General features: G+C 39.8%; 4 protein-coding genes across 7 annotated transcripts; 2 read left to right on the top strand and 2 right to left on the bottom strand.

Annotated features, from left to right (window-relative positions):
* The first annotated feature begins 1,180 nt into the window (after positions 1-1,180).
* On the top strand, positions 1,181-9,948 carry LOC6031175 (pregnancy zone protein). Its single transcript, XM_038255056.1, has 13 exons — positions 1,181-1,377; positions 5,041-5,221; positions 5,278-5,640; positions 5,699-6,026; positions 6,091-6,389; positions 6,449-6,546; positions 6,719-6,974; positions 7,031-7,243; positions 7,301-7,343; positions 7,399-7,818; positions 7,873-8,166; positions 8,223-9,647; positions 9,712-9,948. Exons 1-13 carry the CDS (start codon positions 1,295-1,297, stop codon positions 9,810-9,812), a joined length of 4,104 nt encoding a protein of 1,367 aa, XP_038110984.1. The 5' UTR covers positions 1,181-1,294; the 3' UTR covers positions 9,813-9,948.
* Positions 9,949-10,629: 681 nt separating this feature from the next.
* Positions 10,630-12,429, bottom strand: LOC6031176 (UDP-glycosyltransferase UGT5). Its single transcript, XM_001841967.2, has 2 exons — positions 12,127-12,429; positions 10,630-12,069 (listed from the first exon to the last, which is right to left on the bottom strand). Exons 1-2 carry the CDS (start codon positions 12,371-12,373, stop codon positions 10,751-10,753), a joined length of 1,566 nt encoding a protein of 521 aa, XP_001842019.1. The 5' UTR covers positions 12,374-12,429; the 3' UTR covers positions 10,630-10,750.
* Positions 12,430-13,121: 692 nt separating this feature from the next.
* LOC6031177 (sperm flagellar protein 1) lies at positions 13,122-13,665 on the top strand. Its single transcript, XM_001841968.2, has 2 exons — positions 13,122-13,311; positions 13,371-13,665. The coding sequence occupies exons 1-2, from the start codon at positions 13,191-13,193 to the stop codon at positions 13,616-13,618; spliced, it is 369 nt and encodes a 122-aa protein (XP_001842020.2). The 5' UTR covers positions 13,122-13,190; the 3' UTR covers positions 13,619-13,665.
* LOC6031178 (UDP-glycosyltransferase UGT5) lies at positions 13,632-21,975 on the bottom strand. 4 transcript variants are annotated; one of them, XM_038256019.1, is made up of 6 exons: positions 21,893-21,975; positions 21,199-21,600; positions 15,204-15,447; positions 14,912-15,139; positions 14,642-14,857; positions 13,632-14,587 (listed from the first exon to the last, which is right to left on the bottom strand). In XM_038256019.1, exons 2-6 carry the CDS (start codon positions 21,199-21,201, stop codon positions 13,662-13,664), a joined length of 1,617 nt encoding a protein of 538 aa, XP_038111947.1. In that variant the 5' UTR covers positions 21,202-21,600; positions 21,893-21,975; the 3' UTR covers positions 13,632-13,661. The 4 variants fall into 4 exon arrangements, with proteins under 4 accessions (XP_038111947.1, XP_038111948.1, XP_038111946.1 ...); XM_038256020.1 differs by having other exon boundaries at positions 21,883-21,974; XM_038256018.1 differs by having other exon boundaries at positions 21,199-21,644; positions 21,893-21,973.
* Positions 21,976-23,911: the final 1,936 nt, after the last annotated feature.

The raw sequence follows: 23,911 nt of genomic DNA, 5'->3' as shown, positions 1-23,911 counted from the left end.
CCAAAACTCTGTTATCCACTTAAAAATAACTCATTGTATCTTGATTATTCACCAATAAAACCGATTTGAGTTGAATTAAATAAACTTTAAAGTTACGTAGAATTTTCGATAATTTTTGACTAACCCTCCCCTCTCGATGTATTTTTCCGTACAAAATTAAATTCGTCACAAACCCCCATCCCTCCTGCATTTTTTAATAGCGTCATAAGAAAAGCGTGAAATATGTGTTTAGCCATTTGAAAAATTTAGGGTTCTATTTAAAAGATTATTTTATTCGAAACATAGTTTGATTTCACAAAGGTTTCATTTTCAAGATTGAAAATTGAACCGACAGTTACCGAGATATTGTAAGTTGAAAAATGAAAGCTGATTGGAAAGCACTTAAACACACATGGAATGGAAGAAAACTCATTGCACATAGCTTGGTCCTTGATTATATGTCAACATCGATTGGTTCGAATTGCATAGTCCTTTATTAATATTGGTACAAGGTTTTTGCAACTCTTCGAATCAAATATTTTCATAAATAATCTTAAATACATTTTTAAGTGTTTGATTTTTTGTGGAAAAAGACAGTAAAAAAATAGGTATTTTTCAAGAGTATTACTTTTTCTAAACAATCCACATCCTTGGCTCTAATGTTGGTCATAATTAAGTGAAAAAGTAGTAGCCAATTCAAAAAACAAAAATTTTGGACGCAAGAAAAGAAAGCGTTCCTGGGAAGTTAGTCATATGTTAATTCTATCTCACGCCCAAAAGTACAGCTATCATAAACTTATCGGATTTCTGTGTCATACTGATATACGATTGATAGAGCGGCACTTATCTTCCTGCTCTTTATCTGCCACAGTCTTGAACAGATTCATCGCATTTAATTTCACCTGTACCGGAAACATGTGACCACGGTGTGGAATCTACAGTACGCGTCAAGAGTTAATGCTTTTTTTTTAATTTTTATCTTTTTTATGTATTTAGTTACTACAAAATTGGAAAAATAGTTTCTTTTTCGATACCATTTTTCGTAAACTAGCAAATAACATTACATTGCTCTACTGCCGCAATTTTTTGCCAATGAAATTATCTCACATGTCATAAATTTCATTGTTTGGAAAGTGTACCATTGCTGTGATAAGTAAGATATAAGAAGCCCACGAGGAGTCCCCTAGCCCATTTAGTAGAACGCAAAGCGTCGTGAATAATAGACCAAGTAGAATGGCAAGCGGAATCACCTGCTAGTGAAAGTAGCCACAAAGTAAACAAAGTGAAAAGTGACTCAAAAAAAAACGGAGAACCAATGGCGGTTTCTTGGAGCGTCAGGAGGATCGGGCAAATCCTGCTTGGTTGTGCTGCTTGGATCGGATTAGGCCATGGTCAAGGGTTAGTATGAGACTATCCAACATGGTTTTAACTGGCAGTAGTGGCTACACATTTAGTGATGATTTTTTAATCTTCAACATCTGTGTTTTTTTTCATTCATGCATTCAAATTCATTTATAACTTTTTCGTTCATGTGCTTCAAGAGATCATAAACCTGATCAAAATTATAGCGATTATTAATAAAATCGATTTACTGCCATATTACTTAATTTAATTTAATGACCCCTTTCAATTTAGAACATGCGAAAAAGAGGTGTTTTTCAATAATTTGCAGCCTGAAACGGAGATGAGATAGAACTTTGGTGTCAAAGGGACTTTTATGTACAATTTGACGCCCGATTTGATGACGTGCTCAAAATTTCGAAAAAAAACTTATTTTTCATCGAAAGAAACACTGATAAGGTGTTAAAAACTCTGCCATTGTTCGTTACTCAACTGTAGAAAAAATTAAAAGATGTCTTTTTTTTGGGAAATTTTTTGTATTATTGAATCTATTTTAACCCAGAAGGGTAATTTTTTCATTTAGAACACAAATTTTATTTTACAATTGCGTTATTTTTTGGAGTGGAGCAGTTCTCTCAGATTTCGGTCATACGATTTTTTTTTTGTATTTTTTAATCCGACTGAAACTTTTTTGGTGCCTTCGGTATGCCCAAAGAAGCCATTTTGCATCATTAGTTTGTCCATATTATTTTCCATACAAATTTGGCAGCTGTCCATACAAAAACAATGTATGAAAATTCAAAAATCTGTATCTTTTGTAGGAATTTTTTGTCTTCAGCAAGGTTGTAGGTATGGATATTAGGGTGGGTACAGATTTTGAAAAGTTCTCAGATCAAGTTCTGGTGTGGTTCCCCTTGTAGGGCATACCCATAGGGACTCTCACGCCAAATTTCAGCTCATTTGGTTGAAAACTGGCTTGTCTCAAGCGAGCTCAAGTTTACATGGGATTTACTATGGGAAATTTTGAATTTTCGTTCATTCGCTCCTACAGGCCCGGGGAAAACATGTAGAAACTTCTAGGATGGCCAGAAATGAGCGGAATCGACTGGAGAACAACTTTCCCTAAGAGACCTGGTCGATCCGTTCAACCCCCATCGAGCTCAACGGCAATACATCCGGGGTTTTCGAACCAACGGTTTTCCCCAGAAAAGCATCAAATTTTCATTAGCATGCTATGAATGTTTGATGAACACCGCGACGCCACATGTGATGCTGTTCCTCTAGTTGCTGAGATATCGACGTTAGAAAATGGTGGGATGTTTGGGTGAGACTTGGAAAACATCAACTTTCTTGTTTTTAAACCTTTCCATGGCAATATCTCAGCAACTGAGGGTCGTTCAACAAAGTTTAAAAATGCAATGTAATGCAAGTGTAGAGAATTTTCTCAGCCTTTCAAAAATATTTTATTCAGAAGAGGGCAAACATGTGCAATAATTTAAAAAAAAAAAAAGAAAAACTGCGACTATTTCCAAAAAAGTTACCTAAAAATAGCTATAACTTGGAAACGGTGCACTTTATCAAAATTTCACTAAAGTACTTTTTGATTGCAAATTTGATTTTACATCGAAAAATGAAGTTGAAAAAGTTTTGCGACCAATATTTCGATTTTTTGAAAAATCAGTATTAATTAAAAAATTCAAAACTCGGTCAAAGATTTTTTGCACAACCTGATAATTTCTGAGAAGTTGGCATTTGATGTCCTCTAAAACATATCAAAAAATGAAAAAAATAAATAAAAATAGTATTTTTTTGCAAATCAAGTTTTAGTGACAAAAAGTTAAATAAAAAATCACCCATTTTTTTTACCGTGTGTCATTTTTTTTTTCAGTGTAGTCCATATCCATATCTACAACTTTGTCCAAGACACCAAGTCGATCAAAAAATTCCTTCAAAAGATACAGATTTTTGAATTTTCATACATTTTTTTGTATGGACAGCTGCGAAATTTGTATGGAAAATAATATGGACAAACTAATGATGCAAAATGGCTTCTTTGGGCATACCGAAGGCACCAAAAAAGTTTCAGTCGGATTAAAAAATACAAAAAATAAATTTCTAAACACAAAGTTGTAGAGCAGACAATTGCAAACAAAATTGATTTATAAACATTAGGGGTTTGCTTAGAACCATCACGAGTTATCGCGACTTTACGAATAAAAAAGTTTTGAAAAAGTTGCTTGTGTCGATAACGGCCGTTCATCGTCACCCGCGACAGAAGAGAAACACTAAAAATAACTTTTTCAAAACATCTTTTCGTAAAATCGCGATAACTCGTGATGTTTACAGGAAAACCCATTTATATTTATATATATTAAAATTTTAGTAACTGTCTGCTCTACAACTTTGTAGAACATTGTTACACTCTAAAAAATAACCCTACAAAGTTAGAAAAAAACACGAAATTTTAAAATGAAAATTTTTGTTCTAAATGAAAAAATGACCCTTCTGGGTTAATGTAGGTTCGAAAAGTAGGTACATTAAATTTACCTTAAATTGACATGTTCCAAAAATTTCTACAGTTAAGTAATGGAAAATTGCAGAGTTTTCAAAAATTTTGTTGTGTTTTTTTCGATGAAAAAATCGTTTTTTTCGGAATTTCAAGTACGCCATCAAATCATCACGAGGAGCCCCGTTCGGACACGTGGACATACTAGCAAGAACAAGCAGCAGTTGGAACAGCAACCCACAACAAACTCGTTCGATATGCTGTCTGATAGCGACGACGACGACAAAAGCTCAACTCAGCAGGCGAACAATGACACTGGAAGACGTTGCAAAGAAGGCAAAAATACTTGCAATTTCTCTGCCTCGGGCGAGAGACAGGCCGCCGTTGACTCGCTAGCCGGTACCGTGGACGATTTATTGATACCGTCATAAGTTCAATATTTCACCAAGGTGACGAAAGTGGCGGTGCTTGCATTGGACAAAGTGCACTTTATCAAGACGTTGGCGATATTCGAGGCCGACAACCTAAAGTATTTCACGTACGAAAATCGGGACTCAAAACCGGCACCACGCGAAATAAAAGTATACTCTCGAAGGAAACCACCGGTACTGTACCTGCTGTACTTCGACAAAGGCACTGACAAAATTCAGGACCTCCGGCAGGTGAAACCCATTTGCCATTTTTTCGAAAAATCGTTCAAAGCAAAATCAAATGGCGTCTCGGGCGTCGCAAGGTGCGACGCATATCTTTTTTGCCGCGACGATGTTTCGACAAAAATGCCAAATTTTTGAGGTCTGTAACGAGCTCAAGGATGCTCCAAACTTCAATGTTATTTATACCAATAGATGCGCAAGGATCGGGCGTGCAATGCCTACACGCCAGTGATGTTGAAAATCGCTTTAGAGGTCAAAGTGCCTCAAAAATAATATTTTTGATAAAATCTCTTTTTACGGGTTTAATCATATTTAAAATTCAAATGCAAAACGCCAGCTTATGTAACGTCCAATCAAGCTTATATTTGGGATTTAAGCTAAGTATGCCCACCAGAACAAACCCCTGAATGCCCGCCAAAAAGTCACTTTTGTTACACTCTACTCATTATGCAAAATTGCTTCTTTGATATATCCAACTGAAAAATATAAAGGAAAGCCGATTTTTAAAATTGTAGTGTACTACTCTATACTCATTTATGCTCAATTTTTTTTTAAATTCAGACTGTCGGTAATTGGACCAAATGTAATCCGACCGTACGCCCCATTTACGGTATCCTTCGCCAACTCCCTGTCTCGTAATGCCCAGTTCGATGTTGTACTGATGAACTCTAACGATGATTCGATTCTCAACGAAACCAACGTCATGGTACCCCGCAGATCTGGAAAATCTGCTTCACTTCAGGTATGCGTAGTATAAAATAGCTTAACTGTGAAGTTTTAATCTTGCTTGTCTGTTAGGTGGGAAATATCCCCGAGGGTGAGTACAAAGTCCTGATTAGAGGAATCGACGCTGACGGTGATTTCCAAGAGGAAGTGGATCTTCATTACCACAGCAAAACGGAGTCCGTGTTTATTCAGTTGGATAAACCTGTGTACAAACCGGGCGATGTTCTGCGGTTCAGAGTGGTCGTGGTCGATGAGAATACTCGACCTGCGACTAGCATAAAGTCTGTGAGTGTGACTCTGTATGATCCCAGGGGAAACATGATAAATCGTTGGCCGTTCGGGATGTTGTACAAGGGAGTTTTCGAGTCCAGTGTTCAGCTTGCGTCGGCGCCTGAACTAGGGACGTGGAACTTGGTTGTGGCTATTGGAAGCAACGTATGTGGTTTTCTATTTTGTTTTAATTTCATCATCAAAATAAATAATTCACTTTTAGCAAATCTCGAAAGAAATTGAGTTAAAGGAGTACACGTTACCAAAATTCTCCGTAAAAGTGCACCCTGCTGAGTTGCTGTTGGTGAAAGATAAACGAATCAAACTAAACGTTGCAACTGCGTTCATGTCGGGAAATCAGGTGGAAGGGAACCTTGTGGTCGATTTGTTCCTGAATGATATCAATAAGAGGAGACCTGACCACACCTATTCGGGTCGTATCAAAGCACAATCAACAGTTGAGTTCCAGTTGAAGGAGGAACTAGAAGTCGATGGTGACAGTGACGTTACCCACGTTTTTGCTAGAGTTAGTGTGTTGGAGACATTATCAAGTAATTTTTCCACCGTAAAGTAGCTAAACTAAACAATAATACACTTGATTCAAATTTATTTTAGACAAAACCGAAACCATCGTGGAAGCCATTCAAGTGTATCGAAACAAATACACAATTTCGGTTGTCCCCTCGGAGCCGATGTTTGAACCCGGGAAATTGTTTACCTTGCAGTTTTCTATCAAGGATCATTACGGAACGCCGGCTAGAGGTGGAAAGTTAGCAACAATTGAAATTTTATTCGATGGAGATTATTTTGAGGATGGTGAGGATGAGCTAACTTTTGAACGAGAACCCGATGACATGGGTGTGATTACGTTGAAAATTGTTCCACCAAATTCTGCAGCATCGTTTCAATTGCAGGTGAGTGATTTAAATTATGCATATGTAGTGAAATTTGTAATATTTCTAGTAAATTTCAGGCTAAGTATGAAGGTTCAGAGTTTGAAGAGGAAATATATGCGGCTCAGTCATTAAGTCATCAGTATATTACAGTCACATTGAATGAAAAAAGATACAAGTAAGTATTATTTTTTTCTACTCAGCCAAACCAACCAATACTTTAAAATTGATTGATTCTCTCTTCATTTTTAACAAAACAATATATTATGGTTAATGTTGTGATATTTTTTAGTTATTTTTTTATACAATCAAGATCCAGCAACAAAAACTAACCGTTTTATCATTTCCAGAGTGCGTCCAAACAAGGAGGTGGTGTTTGAGGTATCCTGCACGGAACGTTTCAAACATTTTTCGTACACCTTTGTGGCGCGGGGGCGCATCATCGATGCTGGACACGTGAATGTCATGAACAAGAAGAAGTACTCCTTCCGGTACAAGCTGCTGGCCGAAATGGCACCCCAAGCCAAGCTAATAATTTCCCACATCAGTCGGGACTATTTGATTTACGATGTGCTAGCTTTGGATTTTGACGTTTTCAATAATGATGTGAGTTGTTGAAAATTGTTGTTTTGAAAAATATTTGCTAATAAGATATCTTTCAGTTTGAATTCTTCCTCGACAGCGATAATTACAATCCGGGCCAGGATGTTTACGTAGATATGCGTGCGGTGAAAGACTCGTATGTGGCGTTTCACGGAATAGATCAGAGTGTTCTTCATTTAGGTCACGGTGGTCACCTGTTCACTAGAGCCGACGTTTTTTCTGAACTAGATCAATACAGTGCAATACACGTGGATGAGCTGGACCCGTTCTCCGTAATTGTGACATTTTAAATGAAAGCTTCTTTAAAATTAAATATGGCTTATTTTCAGACATTGGGATTGTTTTTACGGACGACCTCTGAAGTAGATTCACGTAAGTCTTGTAAAATAAAGTCTATCAAAAAAACTAACCTTGCCTTACTTTCCAGCTTACGCTGAAGTGCTTCATTCCCGATCCAGACGATCCGTAGACAGTAGAAGGCCACAGCACGCAATTCAGATTCGAACAGTGTTTCCCGAAACATGGTTCTGGCGCAACTACACCCTGGATGGACGAAGCACCTCAATGACCATCGAGTCGGTGGTTCCCGATACGGTCACGTCATGGCTCGTCACAGGATTTGCCCTGAGCCCAACGCTGGGACTAGGAATCATAAATCAGCCGCGTATGTTCACCGTAGACCAGCCATTTTACATCGTTGCCAATCTACCGTACTCGATCAAACGTGACGAAGTGGCAGTCATTCGAGTGACGGTGTTCAATTTTCTCGGAAGCCCGCTGACAACGAGTGTGACACTGTTCAACAAAAACAACGAATTTGAGTTTGTGGAAAAATCTTCAGGTGATGGTAAGAAGTTGCTTCCAATTGTCAAGTGTGGTATTCATGAACGATCTTTTCCAGACACCCGACGGACGAAAGCGGTTTTCGTTCCCGCGAACAATGGCCACGCAGTTTCGTTCCTGATCAAGGCTAAAAAGCTGGGTGAAATTGCAATTAAAATCGAGGCCGTCAATGCGCTGAAGGCAGATTCCGTGGAGCACATCCTGCGCGTGATTCCCGAGAGTCATCTGATCCGGCGGAACGAGGCGAGGTTCGTTGATCTTACGAAGCAGCGCTCGGCAAGTTACGATATCGCGATCGATATTCCGCGGAACGTTGACGAGGGTTCGGTGTTTATCAAGTTTACGCTTGATCGTGAGTTGATGAATTATAGCTTAGGGATAACATTTTTAATTACTTTCTTTTGACAGCTGATTTATTGGGGTGTGTCGTTAAAAATTTGGATTCCCTTATACAGCTACCTTGCGGATGTGGTGAACAAAATATGATGAAATTTGTACCGAACGTGGTGATATTAGACTACCTGTCGGAAACTAAGACAATAAGCAAGGAAATTGAATCGAAGGCCATTGAAAACCTAAAGAAGGGTTACCAAAATCAGCTAAGGTATAGAAACAGCGACGGATCATTTTCCGTGTTCCGCGGAAGAAGTGGTGGTACCTTTTTGACGGCGTTTGTAGCACAATCGTTTAAACTGGCCAGCAAGTACATTAGCATCGATACTAACGTAATCGATCAAGCTTATCGTTGGCTATTGAGTAAACAACAACCCGACGGTAGATTTGTAGAGGTGGGATCTATTTGGTCTGCGGCAATACAAGGAGGGTTACGATCTTCCTGCTTTGCGCTTACAGCGTTTGTTCTGGCAGCTATTTTGGAAGCCGGAAACGTCAGACTGCAAAATGAGGCAAAAATTCAAAAAACTATCAATTATCTTACATTCAACCTGCAAAACATAGACAATTCTTACGATTTGGCACTCACTGCGTACGCGCTGTCTCTTGTACCAGATCGTCGAATTTCCAAACCATTTCTTGACAAGCTTATAGAGAAATCGACTTATGACGAAACTACCGGCACACGTCACTGGAACACCGCTTCATATGGAGTAGAAACGGCAGGTTATGCGGTTTTGTCGTACATTGCCCACGACATGATCGTGGATGCCACTCCAATAGTGCGTTGGTTAACTACCCATCGGTACGGTGAGGGAGGTTATCGAAGCACGCAGGATACTTTTGTAGGACTAAAAGCGTTGGCACAGTTTGCCGCTAAAGCTTCCTACCATAACAATGACTACAGAGTCACAGTCCGACCGAAGGCGGAAAAAGTGTTAACCTTTGACGTTGATAGCCACAAATTGGCAGTTCAGGAACTAGAACTCGACAGTGCCACAAGGAATGTGAACGTTCAAGTCACTGGCGTTGGAACCGGAATCTTTCAAATTTCCTACCAATACAACCAGAACATCATCCACCGGCAGAGTAGCTTCAACTTGGATGTCAATGTTCTCCCAAACAGTACCTACTACCGTCAGGAACTCAGCGTCTGCGTTAGCTTCATCGCCCGGGAAGCTTACCAGTACTCCAACATGGCGCTGGTAGAAGTTTTCTTCCCCAGTGGTATCGTGGCGGACGAAAGCTCCGTACGGGATCTGTCAATCGGAAGAAACATCCAGAAGACGGAGCTTCGCTTCGGAGGAACCTCCCTCGTGGTGTACTACCTTCGCTTGAACGCCCAACCCAACTGCTTCGGAGTGACCGCCGAACGCCACTTCAAGGTTGCCCTGCATCGTCCGGCGCACGTGGTCGTGTACGATTATTACGATGAAGGAGGTAGAACGATTAGTGAATATCCATTTTGAATGCTGATTAAAACATATATTTTTTCTACTTTCAGAACACTCGGATCGCTTCGCCATCGCGTCCTACGAGGGAAAGGTGATGCAGGTTTGCGATGTTTGTGAGGATGAGGACTGCGAAACGCTGTCGTGTCAATAGAAGGTCGTGTCCAGAAGCTCGATCATTTGGTAGATTAATACATAATTTTTGAACGAATATAAATATGCTGTATGATTATCTGCAAATTTTAAATGAAATATACTAATGAGATACAAACTCAAGATTATAATTCAGATATTGCTTTGTTTCAATTCACATATAATTAAAGATGGTTCCACGTTAAATTTCCACTAATTAAAATTTTCAGTTGATCTATACTATTTGTGTATCATGCTAAATGAGGAGGACATAGGACGATAAGACGAAGGACTTCTTGAATCGCTCAGCAAGGACAATTTTTTCATTAGAAGATCGAGTACCTGAGCAGACGGTAATAACTTTGGAATAACATTTTTTGATATTTGAAAAGACTAGGCAATAACATTTTATGTTATTAATAACTTGATTTCTTATTCGATTTTTTTGTTATTGGATTGTTATTGTAATAACAGACTTATAACATTTTTAGTTATTCTTCGAACAAATCTTTGTTATTATTTTTTGTTATTTTAACAATTAATCCGATCATCCCAATAACATTTGGAGTTATTCTTCCATAACAAAAAATGTTATTCCCAGGTTGTGTTTGCTTTCAATCAATATCAGACCAATAACAAATTTTGTTATGATAACATAAACTGTTATTCAACTCTTATGCAAAAATGATTTTTTCAAGAAGAATCCATAACACTTTTTGTTATTTTAACAGAATTTGTTATTGAAATGGCATGAATTTTGTTATTACCGTCTGCCCGGGTATCATTAAGCAAGGGCAGCTCACCAGGTTTAGCGCTAAAATAAAGGCAAACTAGTCAAATTCATTTGAAAGTTTTTTTTTTAATTTAGCCAACGTGTATTAATTCTTTTTTTTTTGTCTGAATTTACTGTTCTTAATGAAGAACAATCTGTAAAAATCCCTAAAATGTTAAACCAAAGCTTTACTGCGTCTTCTTCTTGTTAACTTTACGTCCCGTTTTACCACAGCAGCAAACCTTAACACCCGCGATGAGAATCACCACGACCAGCATCACAGCTCCGAGTACATCAAGCGACAGGTACTGCGCAACCGACAAGTTCACCGCCTTCGACTTCAAATGTGTCGCTCCCTTATGCCTCACTACGTACTCCATCCAGTAGATGGACTCGTTCATGGGTTCTACGATGGTATCCCGGAACAGCGCGGATATCTCCTTGGCACGGGTGTAGAACGTCCGATCCTCGATCAGCTGCCGAATGCGTGCCCCAAATGACTCCTCGGTGACGTCCTGGAACATCATGTGGCCAGCGTAGCCACTGCGCACCGCTCGGAGGGCGTTCCGGTGTTGGTCCCCAAAGAAGGGCATAAACAGGGTTGGGACTCCGTGATACATGGATTCAAAGGTTCCGAACTGGCCCCCGTGGGAGATGAAGAGGATGACGTTTTTGTGCGCTAGGATATCGTTCTGCGGTGCCCATTTGCGGATCATTACGTTTTGGGGGACATCTTCGATGGTGTCCGTTTCGAATTTCCAGATTACTCGCTGCTTGAGGTTGGCGAATACTTTGAGGAGTGTTGCTCTTTTTGCAGGAGGGATTTCCGAGCTTTGAAGGTAGGCTCCCAGGGAGAAGTAGATTACGCCGTGTTCTGCGCCATCCATAAAACGCTGTAGGTCTTCTGGAAGCGGCTTTGGGTGTCTAATATGTGCTCCAGCAATGTTTACTAAACCAACCGTGGAAGGACGAGGTTTGGTTAGCGTGGGATGAGCATTGATCAAAATGACTGAGATTGATTTTTCCAGTTCCCGAACGCTGGGTAGCGGACCACGCTGACGTTCTAAATCACCGAAAAACTCCTTCGCTAGCTTATCTTGTTGAGGGAGATAGTACAACTCTCGAATCACGTAATCAACCGACGACACCAGCACATTGTACGCCCTCTGGAGAAAGTTCATGTCATCCTCGTAATCCAGAATCATGTGGGGAACGAAAGACCATGGCGTCAGGATTCCCATCGCTCGATCCATAAAGTCCGAATAGCCGTAAGTGCTGATCGTAACGATGGGAGCATTGAACTTGTGCGCAAACATTAGCCAACTCTCCTGGAAGAACTGTTCGGACACCACAAGGTCAAACGAAAGGTCATTTCGCTTGATGAACTGCTGAACAGCCTGGCTTTCCAACGCAAAACGACTAGTATCTAGCCCCATCTTCCAGTACAAGAACAGATTGTTATAGTCACTGCTGTAGGTTGCCGTGTTGAAGATCGCCGACAACGGAACTGTAATCACAAAAAAACGATGAGTTCATACCACATGACACAATCACACCATCCTACACTTCTCCCTTATCGGATAAGCCGGCTCGATCAACACTTCCTGGTACCGGTTCAGCGGTTCACCAAACTTGAAGCTCGTGATGCACGTTACCTCGTGGCCACGGACTTCTGTGAGCTCGCGTATAAAGTGCTTCAGCATCAGCCAGTGGCTGGGACCGGGAAACGGAACCAGAAACAGTATCTTGTAGCTTTGAACTTGGCCGACTAAGAAGAACGCCAGCAGCGTGGTTATCACCTTGGCGTTCATTTTGATTTGTGACTTTTGGTGCCGGTCGCGTTCGGATGACGACTGAGAGAGTGGCGATAGAAAGCTGAGATTTCGAGTGTTGTTTGATTGGCCTTATCAATGAAGTCGACAAAATAAACAAATTGTATTCTATTCAAGTCGAGGTGGTGTGCTCTCACGGAAGCAAAGTGTTTGACTTTTAATGGAACAAATATTTGCACAAACAAGTATTGCTATTTTGATAAGTAACTATTCAAAGTAAACATGAAAACGCTTTGTATTATTTCACACTCCTAATTGAATTTTGAAAGCTGTAAATATTTGGAAATTTATACGATTATCTAATTAGAATTGTTTATTCCTAAAGTATTAAATTTTTCACAGCATTTATTCTAGAGTTTTTAAGGTCGAATGAACAAATTATTTTTTTTTGCATTTTGGTGTTTATACAATTGTTTTAAATATTCAAAAACATAAAAAAACGAACAAAAATTAAAATTTTGTTTATGGATCTTTCTATTTAAAAAAACTTTGGCAATAAATGCTAAGGTCAATGAAACAGCGAAATTTTCGTTGTTTAGGGCCATCCATAAACCACGTGGACACTTTTTTGGGAATCTCTATCCCCCCCCCCCCTTCGTGGAATTGTCCATACAAAAAAAACTTTTTTGTATGGAGCGTGGACAATCGCTTAAACCCCCCCCCCCCCCTTCCCCCCAAAAAGTGTCCGCGAAAAAAACATTAATTTTTAGTTTTTTATAATGTTCAGTTAAGTCTACAAACACAGCATGCAGAGAGTTTCAGTATGACATTCGTTACACATTAATCAATAACGGAAATGCCTAATTCACCATATCCGGTGCTAAGTCCAGAAGAGAGAGATACTGTACTACAGTGGGTTCACAAGTTCAAACTGTCCAGCCCGATAAAGAAGCTCAGTCGGGACATGTCCGATGGAGGTGACTGCCCCAAACGGTTTTCGTAACAACCCATACTGAAACTGGTTCAAACATTGCAGTCCTGGTTGCCGAAATTGTCCACCAGCTGTTTCCACGTCTGGTTGATCTACACAATTACACGCGCGGATTCTCGATCGCCCGAAAGCTGGACAACTGGGAAACGCTCAACAGGAAGGTCTTCAAGAAGCTGGAGCTGGGACTTACACCTGAAGTCATTAATGCTATCGCAAGTGGACAACCGGGGGCAGTTGATGTGGTACTTTTGGAGATTCTGATGCGAGTTGATACGGCCGCTGAACGGCCGTGAGTAATGAGATTGGTTGAGTTTGAATAATAGTTGTTTCTATATTTTAATTCGCTTTAACTTTTTTAACGGTTCTGACTTTGGGAGGGACGGTTGGCCTTTTATGATCTTTCGATTTGTGTTTCGTTGGCTTTTCTAGAAATGCACCGATAATGTGGTAAACAAGGAACGATGTGAGTAGAATGGCAATCACGAAGAATGTTAGAACGTCCAGCATCAAGTATTGGACCCAGTTGAAATCCACCGAGATGGACTTGAGATGTTTGGCCCCTTTGTGGCGGATGACGTACTCGATCCAGTGCATGGCCTCGTCCATTGGTGGTACCAGGTTGTCGCGGAACAGTTCCGATGCTTTCTTGGCTAGTCTGTTGAACGCTGGATTTGTAAGAAGTTCGTTGATCCGAGATCCCAGCGTGATGGCGTTCACGTCGGCAAAGTTTAACGTCAGAGCATAGCCGGCCCGTTCCGCCCTAAGAGCATTCCTGTGTTGATCACCGTAGAATGGTATGAATAACATGGGGACTCCACGGAAGATCCCCTCCTGGCTACCAAACATGCCGCCATGGGTGATGAAGAGAACCACCTTTGGATGGGCTAGAATATCACTCTGTGGCAGCCACTTTCGGACCATCACATTCCGCGGAACGTTCGTCATCGATTCGTCCTCGAACTTCCACAGCACTTTCTGCTTGAGATTGCGAAAAACTTCGAAAAACGCTTTCAGTTTGTCCTTGGGCATGTCGGAACTCTGCACGTACGATCCCAAACTGAAAAAGATGGCACCCTCGGTAGCTCCATCCAGAAATCGCTGGATGTCCGCCGGAAGTGGCTTGGCCGGTTGGATGTGCGCTCCGGCAACGTTGACCAGGCCTGAGATCGACGGCCTCGGTGGGGAAGTTGAGACGTGGCTGTTGATCAGCATTACCGAGATGGACTTTTCCAGCTCGTACACGGATGGGAAGGATTCGGGACCTAAACAAAAGTTCAGCTTTCATGCAAAGACCTCAACGATAACTACAAGTTTACCTTCAATCGCCGAGAAGTACTTCTGGGCCAGTTTGTCCTGTCGGGGCATGTAGTAGTATTTGCGGATCAACGCATCTACTGCTGATACCAGGAAGTTGTAACATCGCTGACTAAACGTCATGTCGTCCATGTACAGCAGTATTGGATGTGGTACAAACGACCATGGAGTCAGCAAACCCATCGCACGATCCATAAAGTCCGAGTATCCTAGGGTTCCTGCAACGTACTCGATTTGAGCATTTAATTAGAACCACATATCGTGGGGCTCACCTATGGTAACGATCGGAGCTCGATACTTGTGGGCAAACATGAGAAATGCTTCCTGGTAGAACTGCTCGGAGATGACCAAGTCGAACACGCTGTCATCCTGCTCGATGAACTGCTGAACGTTAGGATTCTCTAAAGCAAATTTAGTCGTCGTGAGTCCTACATTCCAGTACAGTAACAGGTTGGACAAATCGCTGGTGTATTTAGCCTCGAAAATATCTGACACAGGAACTGAAATAATAATCAATCTCATAATTTCCCCATGAAACTCGAACAAAAAAAATCAACCACTCACAGTAGTACGGTATGTCGAACGGCGGGTCGATCAGGATCTCGGTGTAGTTGGGATGGCGCTCCTTGGCGGCAAAGTTCGAGATCGCGGTCACCTGGTGGCCCCGTTCGAGCAGTTCCTGAACGAAGTGCTCCAACCACAGCCAGTGGCTGGGCGCCGGGAAGGGGACGAGCACCAGTATCTTGGAGCCGGTTGCCAGCGGGGCAAATGCGAGCAGCAGCGTGGTCAGCAGAAGCGACGTGAAATGCTGCAATATGGAAATTAATCAGAGTTATTCTAGAAGTAAATGAATATCCAATAAGATCCAATGCTGGACAAAAATAAATCAAATGCAGTGGTTAAATCAGGTAAACTCAACTTAAATTGTGAACTTGAACTCGGTGAATTGAATCATTGAAATCTATACGCGATATACTAATTAGCCACAAGTTATAGAAATACGCAATAATCTAAAACATTGCATGATAAACATGGACCACTTCAAAGCTCATTTAAAATTCTCAAATCGGTACAAACAGCAACAGTGATAAAAAAAATGCAATGACTTGTAAAGTGATTTTTGAACTAAGATAAAAGTAATGTCCGTCGTAAAAGCGGTTCAGTTGTTCACTGGTTAGTTGAAACCTAACTACTACTTATGACTGCAATATCATTACCGAGTACCGAGTTGATTGATTAGGCTCATAACGAGGTGTTCTGACAAAGTGGATAAAAAGTTGCATTTTGTAAGACTAGTAAAATGTGATTGAGATTGAAAGTGAGTTCATTGATTTTAGATACAACTATATTTGAGCTGTTAAAATTTTGTGTTCATTGAAAATCAAACCTGCATTTCAAGCATCACAGCGAAGAGCGGAAAAAATTGATCTCTTTTTGTAACGCAAACATCTCTTTCAATTCGCCAGCGAAATTTTAACTTTTTGCACGATTGACAAGCTCAGTTGGACGATCAAACTCAGTTTCAAACTAGTGGAATAACGTCATGATGAAAATTCCCGGCAATTAGAAACCCGGACATCTTGTATATCTCTAATTGGACTTAATTTCACTTAGTGTTGTGTCATTAGATTAATTTTCATAACAATTTGCAGTTAAACTCGACTGGTAGGTGTGATCCACACAAACTGCGATGGAAGATTCATCATCAAAAGAAAATTTATTGACCTTCCTCAAGAGAAAAAATCCGAAGGTATGGCTCACCTCTCTCGTGCACGAAAAAGCGGTAAAAGGAATCTCAAAAAATCATTGTATTGATTATTCGCCGGAACATCTTGTCCACTACTACACTTGCAAGTGTAACGTCACACGTCGAAAAATGAGCTGTCACTTTTTGTAGATGGGCAAAGTGAAATAAATCTTTTTAAGTAGTGCTGAGTAGGAAATTCACGTAAAATTTTCAACAGATTGATTTGCTTGGAGAAGTTAGGGAACGATTTTTTTTGTGAATCACCTCCTCTCTCTTTCGCGGGTGAAGAATGATCACAAGCGAAAAAGATTTTTATGCGAATATTTCATCCCTGCACACAAATAAAAAAAAATAATCGTACTGTACCCAGCATATTCATAAGTGTCCTATTTAGCTAAGTGTAACTTATGAGTTATTTCACTAAAGGAAAATAATCTCAATTTCACTCAAAAATAAAAACAAAAACGATGAAAGTGACATTATTTCAAAAATAAGCAAATAGGAGAGTGTCCAAAATTTTGAGGCAAAAAATATTGCGGCTCCAAATTGCCGGTTTACAATCTCAAAAAAATATTTTTCAATTAAATTATTTAAACTAATTTAAAAATTAGCAAAATAAAAGCCAGGAGGCTCACTCGAGTCGATCAAACTGTATGTATCAATATTGCCTTGAAGTAGGTAAACTAATAAATATTTATTATGTCCTAATTTTGTTGCTGAGTTTATTTTGCCATAATAAATACTGTAATAGATTTGAATCACATCACTTCATTGTATTTTAAAATTTATACAACTTTAAATTGTTAGAAAAATTGTTTATTGCATAATATTTCGCAAAAGTTTTTTTTTTTTTGAGTCAAAATTAACAAATTTAAGAATCACGTTTTGAAATTACTTCATTTTTTTTAAAGCAGCAGCAAAAAAGTTGTGGTTGTAAGTGTCAAAATTCCTAATCATGAATCATGAATGCGAATCATTTCCTCTTCAGTTTTTTTTTTAATTTTATAAATAATTATTCCAAATCTAGATTTTTTTAAAAGGTCCTATAAACATATGAAACAAAACAGCTTAAAGGACCTTTAAAAAACTCTAGAAATCAACGATCCATTCAGAACGTTTCGGACAGTCAAAGTCAATGCGACGGCGTAATGCATTTAGAGACATCCTCCTTCAATCATGGAACTTGTATTAATCATAATTGGGTAGTTCTCTACCAACTCACACGAAATCGGGAAAAGTTGCCCCGACCCCTCTTCGATTTGCGTGAAACTTTGTCCTAAGGGGTAACTTTTGTCCCTGATTACAAATCCGAGGTTCGTTTTTTCCATATCTTGTGACGGAGGGGCGGTACGACACCTTTCATTTTCGATCATGCGAAAAAAGATGTGCTTTTCTATAATTTGCAGCCTGAAACGATGATGAGGTACAAATTTGGTGTCAAAAGAACTTTTATGTTAAATTCAACGCCCCGCTTACTCCAAATTCCGAAAAAAAATATTTTTTTTATCGAAAAAAAACACTAAAATAAATTTAAAAACTCTGCAATTTTCCGTTACTTGACTGTAATTTTTTTTGGAATATGTCATTTTAAGGGAAATTTAATGTACTTTTCAAATCATCATTAACCTAGAAGGGTATTTTTTTTAGAATAAAAAAATTCATTTTGAAATTTCGAGTTCTACAAAGTAGTAGTACAGACAATTACAAAAAACGATATAAAACATAAGGGGTTTGCTTGTAACCATCACGAGCTATCGCGGTTTTATGAAAAAAAGTGTTGTGTAATTGATTGTTGTATTCATACATACAAGACAGATTTACATTAAAAATTAAAATTTGTTAAAAATGGATGCGTTGACCACACTTAAAAAGTTTTTAGAATTTAAAAACTATGCTCCTATTTTTTCATATACACCCAGTCGGCCTGGGTTCGATCCCAGAAGGTCCCGGTGGCAAATTTTGAGACGAGATTTGTCTGATCACGCCTTCCGTCGGACAGGGAAGTAAATGTTGGTCCCGGTCTAACCTAGAGGTTAGGTCGTTAGCTCAGTCCAGGTGTAGGAGTCGTCTCCCTGGGTCCTGCCTCGGTGGAGTCGCTGGTAGGCAGTTGGACTAACAATCCAAAGGTCATCAGTTCGAATCCCGAGGTAGAAGGAAGCTTAGGTGTAAAAAGAGGTTTGCAATAGCCTCAACTATCAAGCCTTCGAACACTTAGCTTCGAGTAGGAATCTCGCAATCGAGAACGCCAAGGCAATGCTGTAGAGCGAATAATTTGATTTGATTTGAAATTTTGCTTTTAAATAGAAACAACAGCAATCAGCAACTCATGAGCAAAATGACAAGAGATTTTTAGAGCTATAACCGATTATTATGACTGATGACTGCTAAATTTGCTTATTTAATTATTTTTAAATCCTCTTTTAATTCAATACAAAATTAAAAAATTAAACAAATTAATAACCAATCAGGAAAAAAAACTTATCCTACGGAGCTAAAACCTACTTTTTTTTTAATTTAACAACTTCGATACCAAAATTAGCAACGTCTTGAATAAAAACAAACAAAAAAAAATGTAAAGAACTGCTCTCAGGCCAAACTTGTTAGAAAAAATCGGTTTTTAAAACTTATTCAACTCATAAATTTCAAGCTGTCTCCATAACAAATAACCTGCTGTTGCCAAAACGTCTCCACCTGACGCCAACTCACGTTTGAAATCGAAAGTTTTGTTTGTCGAAAACAACAACAACAAAAAAACGTACGCACATGTTTTTTTTGAAATTAAATATGTCTTTATTGAACTTTCTTATAATAATTACATTTCATTTACATTCTAAGTGGTATGGCTAAATGCTCTTCAGCTTTGTTGTATTTTTCGTTTTATTATTAACTGTTCACATTCATTTATTTACTTCAAATTGTTTTACATTTTTGCATTGAATCGAATACATTTGGGTAAAAAAGAAAAAAATTAACAACTAATCCTAACTTAAAACTAAAAACAGTAAATTCATTGAAATATTCAAAATCATTAGAACGAGTAAACTACGAACTGTATTTCAAGATAAATCCTCCAAGCGTTCTTACTTGTTCCGCACGAGTTTTGCAACCACGCAGTGTTGTTGTCATCTCGATGAAAATGTTCAGAAGTTCTTGTGGTGAAAACAGGTCACTACTGCCTTCACCCGTTGATGTTGGTTGGTTTTCCCTCGGTTGCTGACTGAAGCCAGGAGGTGTTGTGTTCTCTGCAACTTTTTGCCGCTGATTCAACGGCAATGGCTGCAGATTTGGAACCACTTGAACAGATCCCGCTCCAGGTGACGCCAAAGCAGGAAAATCCACGTCCGTGAAAGTTGGTGGTGTTATGCGACGATTTGGTTGGTGCCTCGTCGTCGCTTGCTGCCGAATTTTCACAAACTCAGCTCGTTTTGGGCAGCTTCGATTCTTGGTCGAATGGTCGCCGCCGCAATTGAAGCATTTCGCTTCGATGTTCTCGTTGATTGTTTCGCAAGCTTGAGTTTTGTGCTCACCTCCGCAGGTTGCACAACGACTCTTGATGAAACAGTTCCTTCCACCATGTCCAAACTGCAAGCAGTTCGAACATTGTGTCACGTCACGGTGCACTGGACGATAACGTTCCCAAGTCACGATGATGTTGAAAATTGCCCGAACTGCTTTCAGCTCAGACGGCGTTGTCGATCCTTTCTCGAAATGAACCAGGTACAGTTGATCACGATACTTGATGTCCTTGTTGTGTCTCGTCATCTTGAAGACTTCGATCACGTTCAACTTCAGAGATTTGAGCTCTTCTTTCAACACATTCACATCCATGTCGTACAGGCCTCGGAGGACCTGTTTCATGGGGCGTTTACCTGGATCGTCATGGCTGTAGTATTCAATCTTGGTGTTGTTCAGGAAATCCCGAACGTAGTTGTAATCCTTTCTGGTAGGTAGCAGAATTTTGAGTCCATCAGCACACAAGCGAATGGAAGCTCGTAAAGCACCAGATTTGATAAACCCGGTCAGCCACTTTCGCACCGAATCCGATGACGATGTTTTCACAAAAATGGGTGGCAACTTTTCCCGTCGTTCAAATTCTTCCTTCTCGCTCACGTCCACAGGGAGGGTAGCGAACAGGTTTCCAGACGAATTTTGAGCGTCCTTGTCCAAACTGCCTGGCTTTGCAGGTAGCGCTTCGGCATTCTTTAGCTTTTTCAAATCTGCCGATCCTGCTGGTGAGGACCGCCTCTTTTTCTTGCCGTGAGGCATTTTTTGCACTTTTTAGCACTTTTTTTTGTGTGTGAGGGACGCACGTCTGACTCGCTTCTCTGCTGATCGCAGACTCCCCCGTACGCACATGTTGGTTCATACATCAAACAAAGTTCTTCTCGATACTGTCGCGTATTTTGCTGCATCACAACGCCACAAAAAATCAACCAGGAGGGAGGTGGGGCGAACCCAAAACATAAACAAAATCGGGGATCTAAATTTAACCCGGCGCAAAATTCACTCCCATCCTTAAAAATAGTTGCGGACAGTCGGTTCTCGGCTGTGGTGCGCCAAGAAGACCATGCCATCGCCGACGACGCCACTTTCTTGTTAAACTTGGCATTCATTCGACACAATATGACCCATTTCGTGAATTTCACTGTCACTGTCACTGGGTTGTGGACAGAAGAGTTGTACAAGCTACTACACACGTTTTAGCAGTGAAGCTGGGGGAGGTTAATTACGGCGACCCGTGTTACAAGTTTGTACGAACACGACGCTGTCGTAGGTCAAGAATGGTTCGACACCGTTTGTGATTAAACGTACCATTTTGTGTTAAACCGTTGAAAACGTGCTGATTCGGTAGTAACAAACGGATCAACGGAAACTAATTTAAGATCACACACTCGCGGCGACACACTAAAATCACCGTTTTTCACGAAAATTATATAATCCACGGTGAAGATCTCGACGACCAACGGACTGTTCTGGCGAGAGTTCCGCGGAAAACTGGCGAGGAGCACCAAGTCAACAAATTTACGACGACCGGCTGTGACTGTAATCGCTCTCGTCACATGGACTACTGTATCACGTCGAATCTCGTCGCTGACCGGGTGTCATCAAGATATAGTCACTTTGCGATGTTCATCGTCCAGTAGCGGTTACACCGCACTGCATCAACTGCACTTGCATTCACCAACTACGAGGCGTCTCCACTGCTTTTTCTAGCTAAAGGTAAACACGTGTTTACGAAATTGAAATCTGTGTTTCTACTTTCAAATTGAAGAAGAACATCCTGTTATTGAAGCATTGACACCGTTTTCAATTTCATCAACTCATGTTTCCGATAACGTCTGCAAGTCTTCTATACGTGTCCAGCGTGTCCGCAACCCTTGCAGTTGTCAACACACAAAACCCGCTTATTTATCGAATTCGTCTTCAATTCATGTATATTTCAGCTGTCGCAGCGAAATTTATTGCAATCACTCAAAAAGAAGACGAAAAACACACTCTCACACACTTTCACACGAAACGCGCGACGTCCAAGCCGCTGCTTGGTTGGTTGGTCTACGAAGTTCGACGGCCGGCGTTCAACTGAGTCGAAGCGCCGCACCCGCTGAACCGATTTCTGAGGACGACACACCGCTACGACGACAATGACGCCAAGAAGGTTCCCGAGTCGTCGGAGTGCATTCGGTCTGCGAGCAAACGAAGGGCCCAGTTGCCGGTTTGGGGACGCTAATCAATGGGTGGCAGTTGAGGTTTAATGAGGACGGACGGTGTGTCAATGAAGGTTGGGAGTTATTATCTCGATGAGTTGTAATGAGCAACTACGGGCACTTTAAGTTATCAATCTTTCGACACAGACTGAACGGTGTTGTGAGCGTTATGTCATTTAACTTTTCTTGGTGAAATGTTTTTTTATTTGCCATTAAGGCTGGATTTTCATGGATTATGCAACGACATCGAGAGCACGAGCATCGAACCAACTCGATGCTCATGGCTTGCGTTACTTCACTTAGCTTGGACACAAACCCAAAATCGACTTTCCGGAATAAGGAACACTTGCATGCAAGTTAACGAAGGATGAAAAATGACATATTCAAAAGTAAACAATGCAGCATTGCGCGGCGGTCGGAATTCCAGCACAACTTTTGAAATAAGCTGATGTTACTCAATAAATCTTTTTCAAAAGGTCGTATGAGCAGACTAGAATCACTAAAATGGCCATAACTCTGCGAAAATTCAACCAATTTGCTTACTTCTTTGTTAGTTGGACTCGTTAGAATGTCTATTTTCCAAAAATGACCCGCAGAACCCGGAAATGTTCCGGTGGCCGGAGATATTCCGGTGAGTCACTGGGTAAACAGGGTCAAACATTGCCATTTTTGGGTCCTCCACAATTTTGTTAACAGAAATCTTGGAAAAAATACAATTTTTCATGTTTTGATCTTTGTTCTACCCACAGACAGTGCTGACCATGGATTTTGAACCACCGGGGATGTTCCGGATTGGGCGGACAGGTTCCCTACCCCCGGGGAACCGGTCAAGGGACGGTCAGAAATAAAATTATTTCTATCATGGCAATATGGGTGTCAAAGTTCATCATTTTCAAAATCGAGCTCATCTATGATCCCCTAAACCACTTTTTGGCCGATCTGGCTACTTTGAGACCGGTTCCCGGCACACCGGTGAAACCCGGAATATGGCAAATTACGGGATTATTTCTGAACAAGTTTTGACAGGACAATATGGATGTCAAAGTTCATCATTTGCAACTTTGGGACCGGTTCTCGGTACTCCGGTGAAACCCGGAATATGACAAGTTACGGGATTTGCAAAATATAGCTCAATTGGGTACTAAAGCCTTATGTCAATTTTTATGTACAACGGTAAATAACACGCTTAAAAAACATTTCTGATCACTTTTTTTCATTTTAATGCAATTTTTTTTTGTTGACAAGACAACATTTTTTCGATGGATCAACTATGGTCCCCTTGGAACGAGCTGTCAAGTAGGAACTTTTCTGTCAAGAAGGAACGCGAGGTAAATTTTTCAAAATTAATTTAAAAATCCATTTTAAACTTTTTGTGGTCGTACAAAGGGTCATTGTACTCAGAAAAATAAGCTTTATCGCTGTAAACAATAATATCAGCAATCTAAGCTTGATTTTAGGACCCAATTATGATCCCCAAAACCAAAAAAATTAAGAAATTTTAAAAATTCAAAAAATTGAAGAAATTGAAGAAATTTAAAAAATTTAAGAAATTTAAGAAATTTAAGAAATTTAAGAAATTTAAGAAATTTAAGAAATTTAAGAAATTTAAGAAATTTAAGAAATTTAAGAAATTTAAGAAATTTAAGAAATTTAAGAAATTTAAGAAATTTAAGAAATTTAAGAAATTTAAGAAATATAGGAAATTTAAAAAATTTGAGAAATTTGAGAAATTATACACATTTTATGAATTTAATGAATTTCTTAAAATTTATAAAATTGATGAAATTTTAAAAGTTATATAATTTATAAAATTTATAAAA

This window comes from Culex quinquefasciatus, chromosome 2 (genome assembly GCF_015732765.1).
Source record: "Culex quinquefasciatus strain JHB chromosome 2, VPISU_Cqui_1.0_pri_paternal, whole genome shotgun sequence".
NCBI classification, from domain to species: Eukaryota; Metazoa; Arthropoda; class Insecta; order Diptera; family Culicidae; genus Culex; species Culex quinquefasciatus.
Note: the sequence above shows the minus strand (reverse complement) of the source record. Positions and strands in the feature narration are given on the sequence as shown.

What these genes read in the sequence shown, in the direction of transcription:
- LOC6031175 (XM_038255056.1), top strand. Translation starts at nt 1,295, where the DNA reads ATGGCGGTTTCTTGGAGCGTCAGGAGGATCGGGCAAATCCTGCTTGGT. An exon ending in CAGCATCGTTTCAATTGCAG is followed by an intron (nt 6,390 to 6,448) that starts GTGAGTGATTTA and finishes AGTAAATTTCAG; the next exon opens with GCTAAGTATGAAGGTTCAGA. An exon ending in GGAAAAATCTTCAGGTGATG is followed by an intron (nt 7,819 to 7,872) that starts GTAAGAAGTTGC and finishes GATCTTTTCCAG; the next exon opens with ACACCCGACGGACGAAAGCG.
- LOC6031176 (XM_001841967.2), bottom strand. Translation starts at nt 12,373, where the DNA reads ATGAACGCCAAGGTGATAACCACGCTGCTGGCGTTCTTCTTAGTCGGC. An exon ending in TTATCCGATAAGGGAGAAGT is followed by an intron (nt 12,070 to 12,126) that starts GTAGGATGGTGT and finishes TTGTGATTACAG; the next exon opens with TTCCGTTGTCGGCGATCTTC.
- LOC6031177 (XM_001841968.2), top strand. Translation starts at nt 13,191, where the DNA reads ATGCCTAATTCACCATATCCGGTGCTAAGTCCAGAAGAGAGAGATACT. An exon ending in TCGGGACATGTCCGATGGAG is followed by an intron (nt 13,312 to 13,370) that starts GTGACTGCCCCA and finishes CAAACATTGCAG; the next exon opens with TCCTGGTTGCCGAAATTGTC.
- LOC6031178 (XM_038256017.1), bottom strand. An exon ending in GTTCGACATACCGTACTACT is followed by an intron (nt 15,140 to 15,203) that starts GTGAGTGGTTGA and finishes TTATTATTTCAG; the next exon opens with TTCCTGTGTCAGATATTTTC. An exon ending in GTACTTCTCGGCGATTGAAG is followed by an intron (nt 14,588 to 14,641) that starts GTAAACTTGTAG and finishes ACTTTTGTTTAG; the next exon opens with GTCCCGAATCCTTCCCATCC.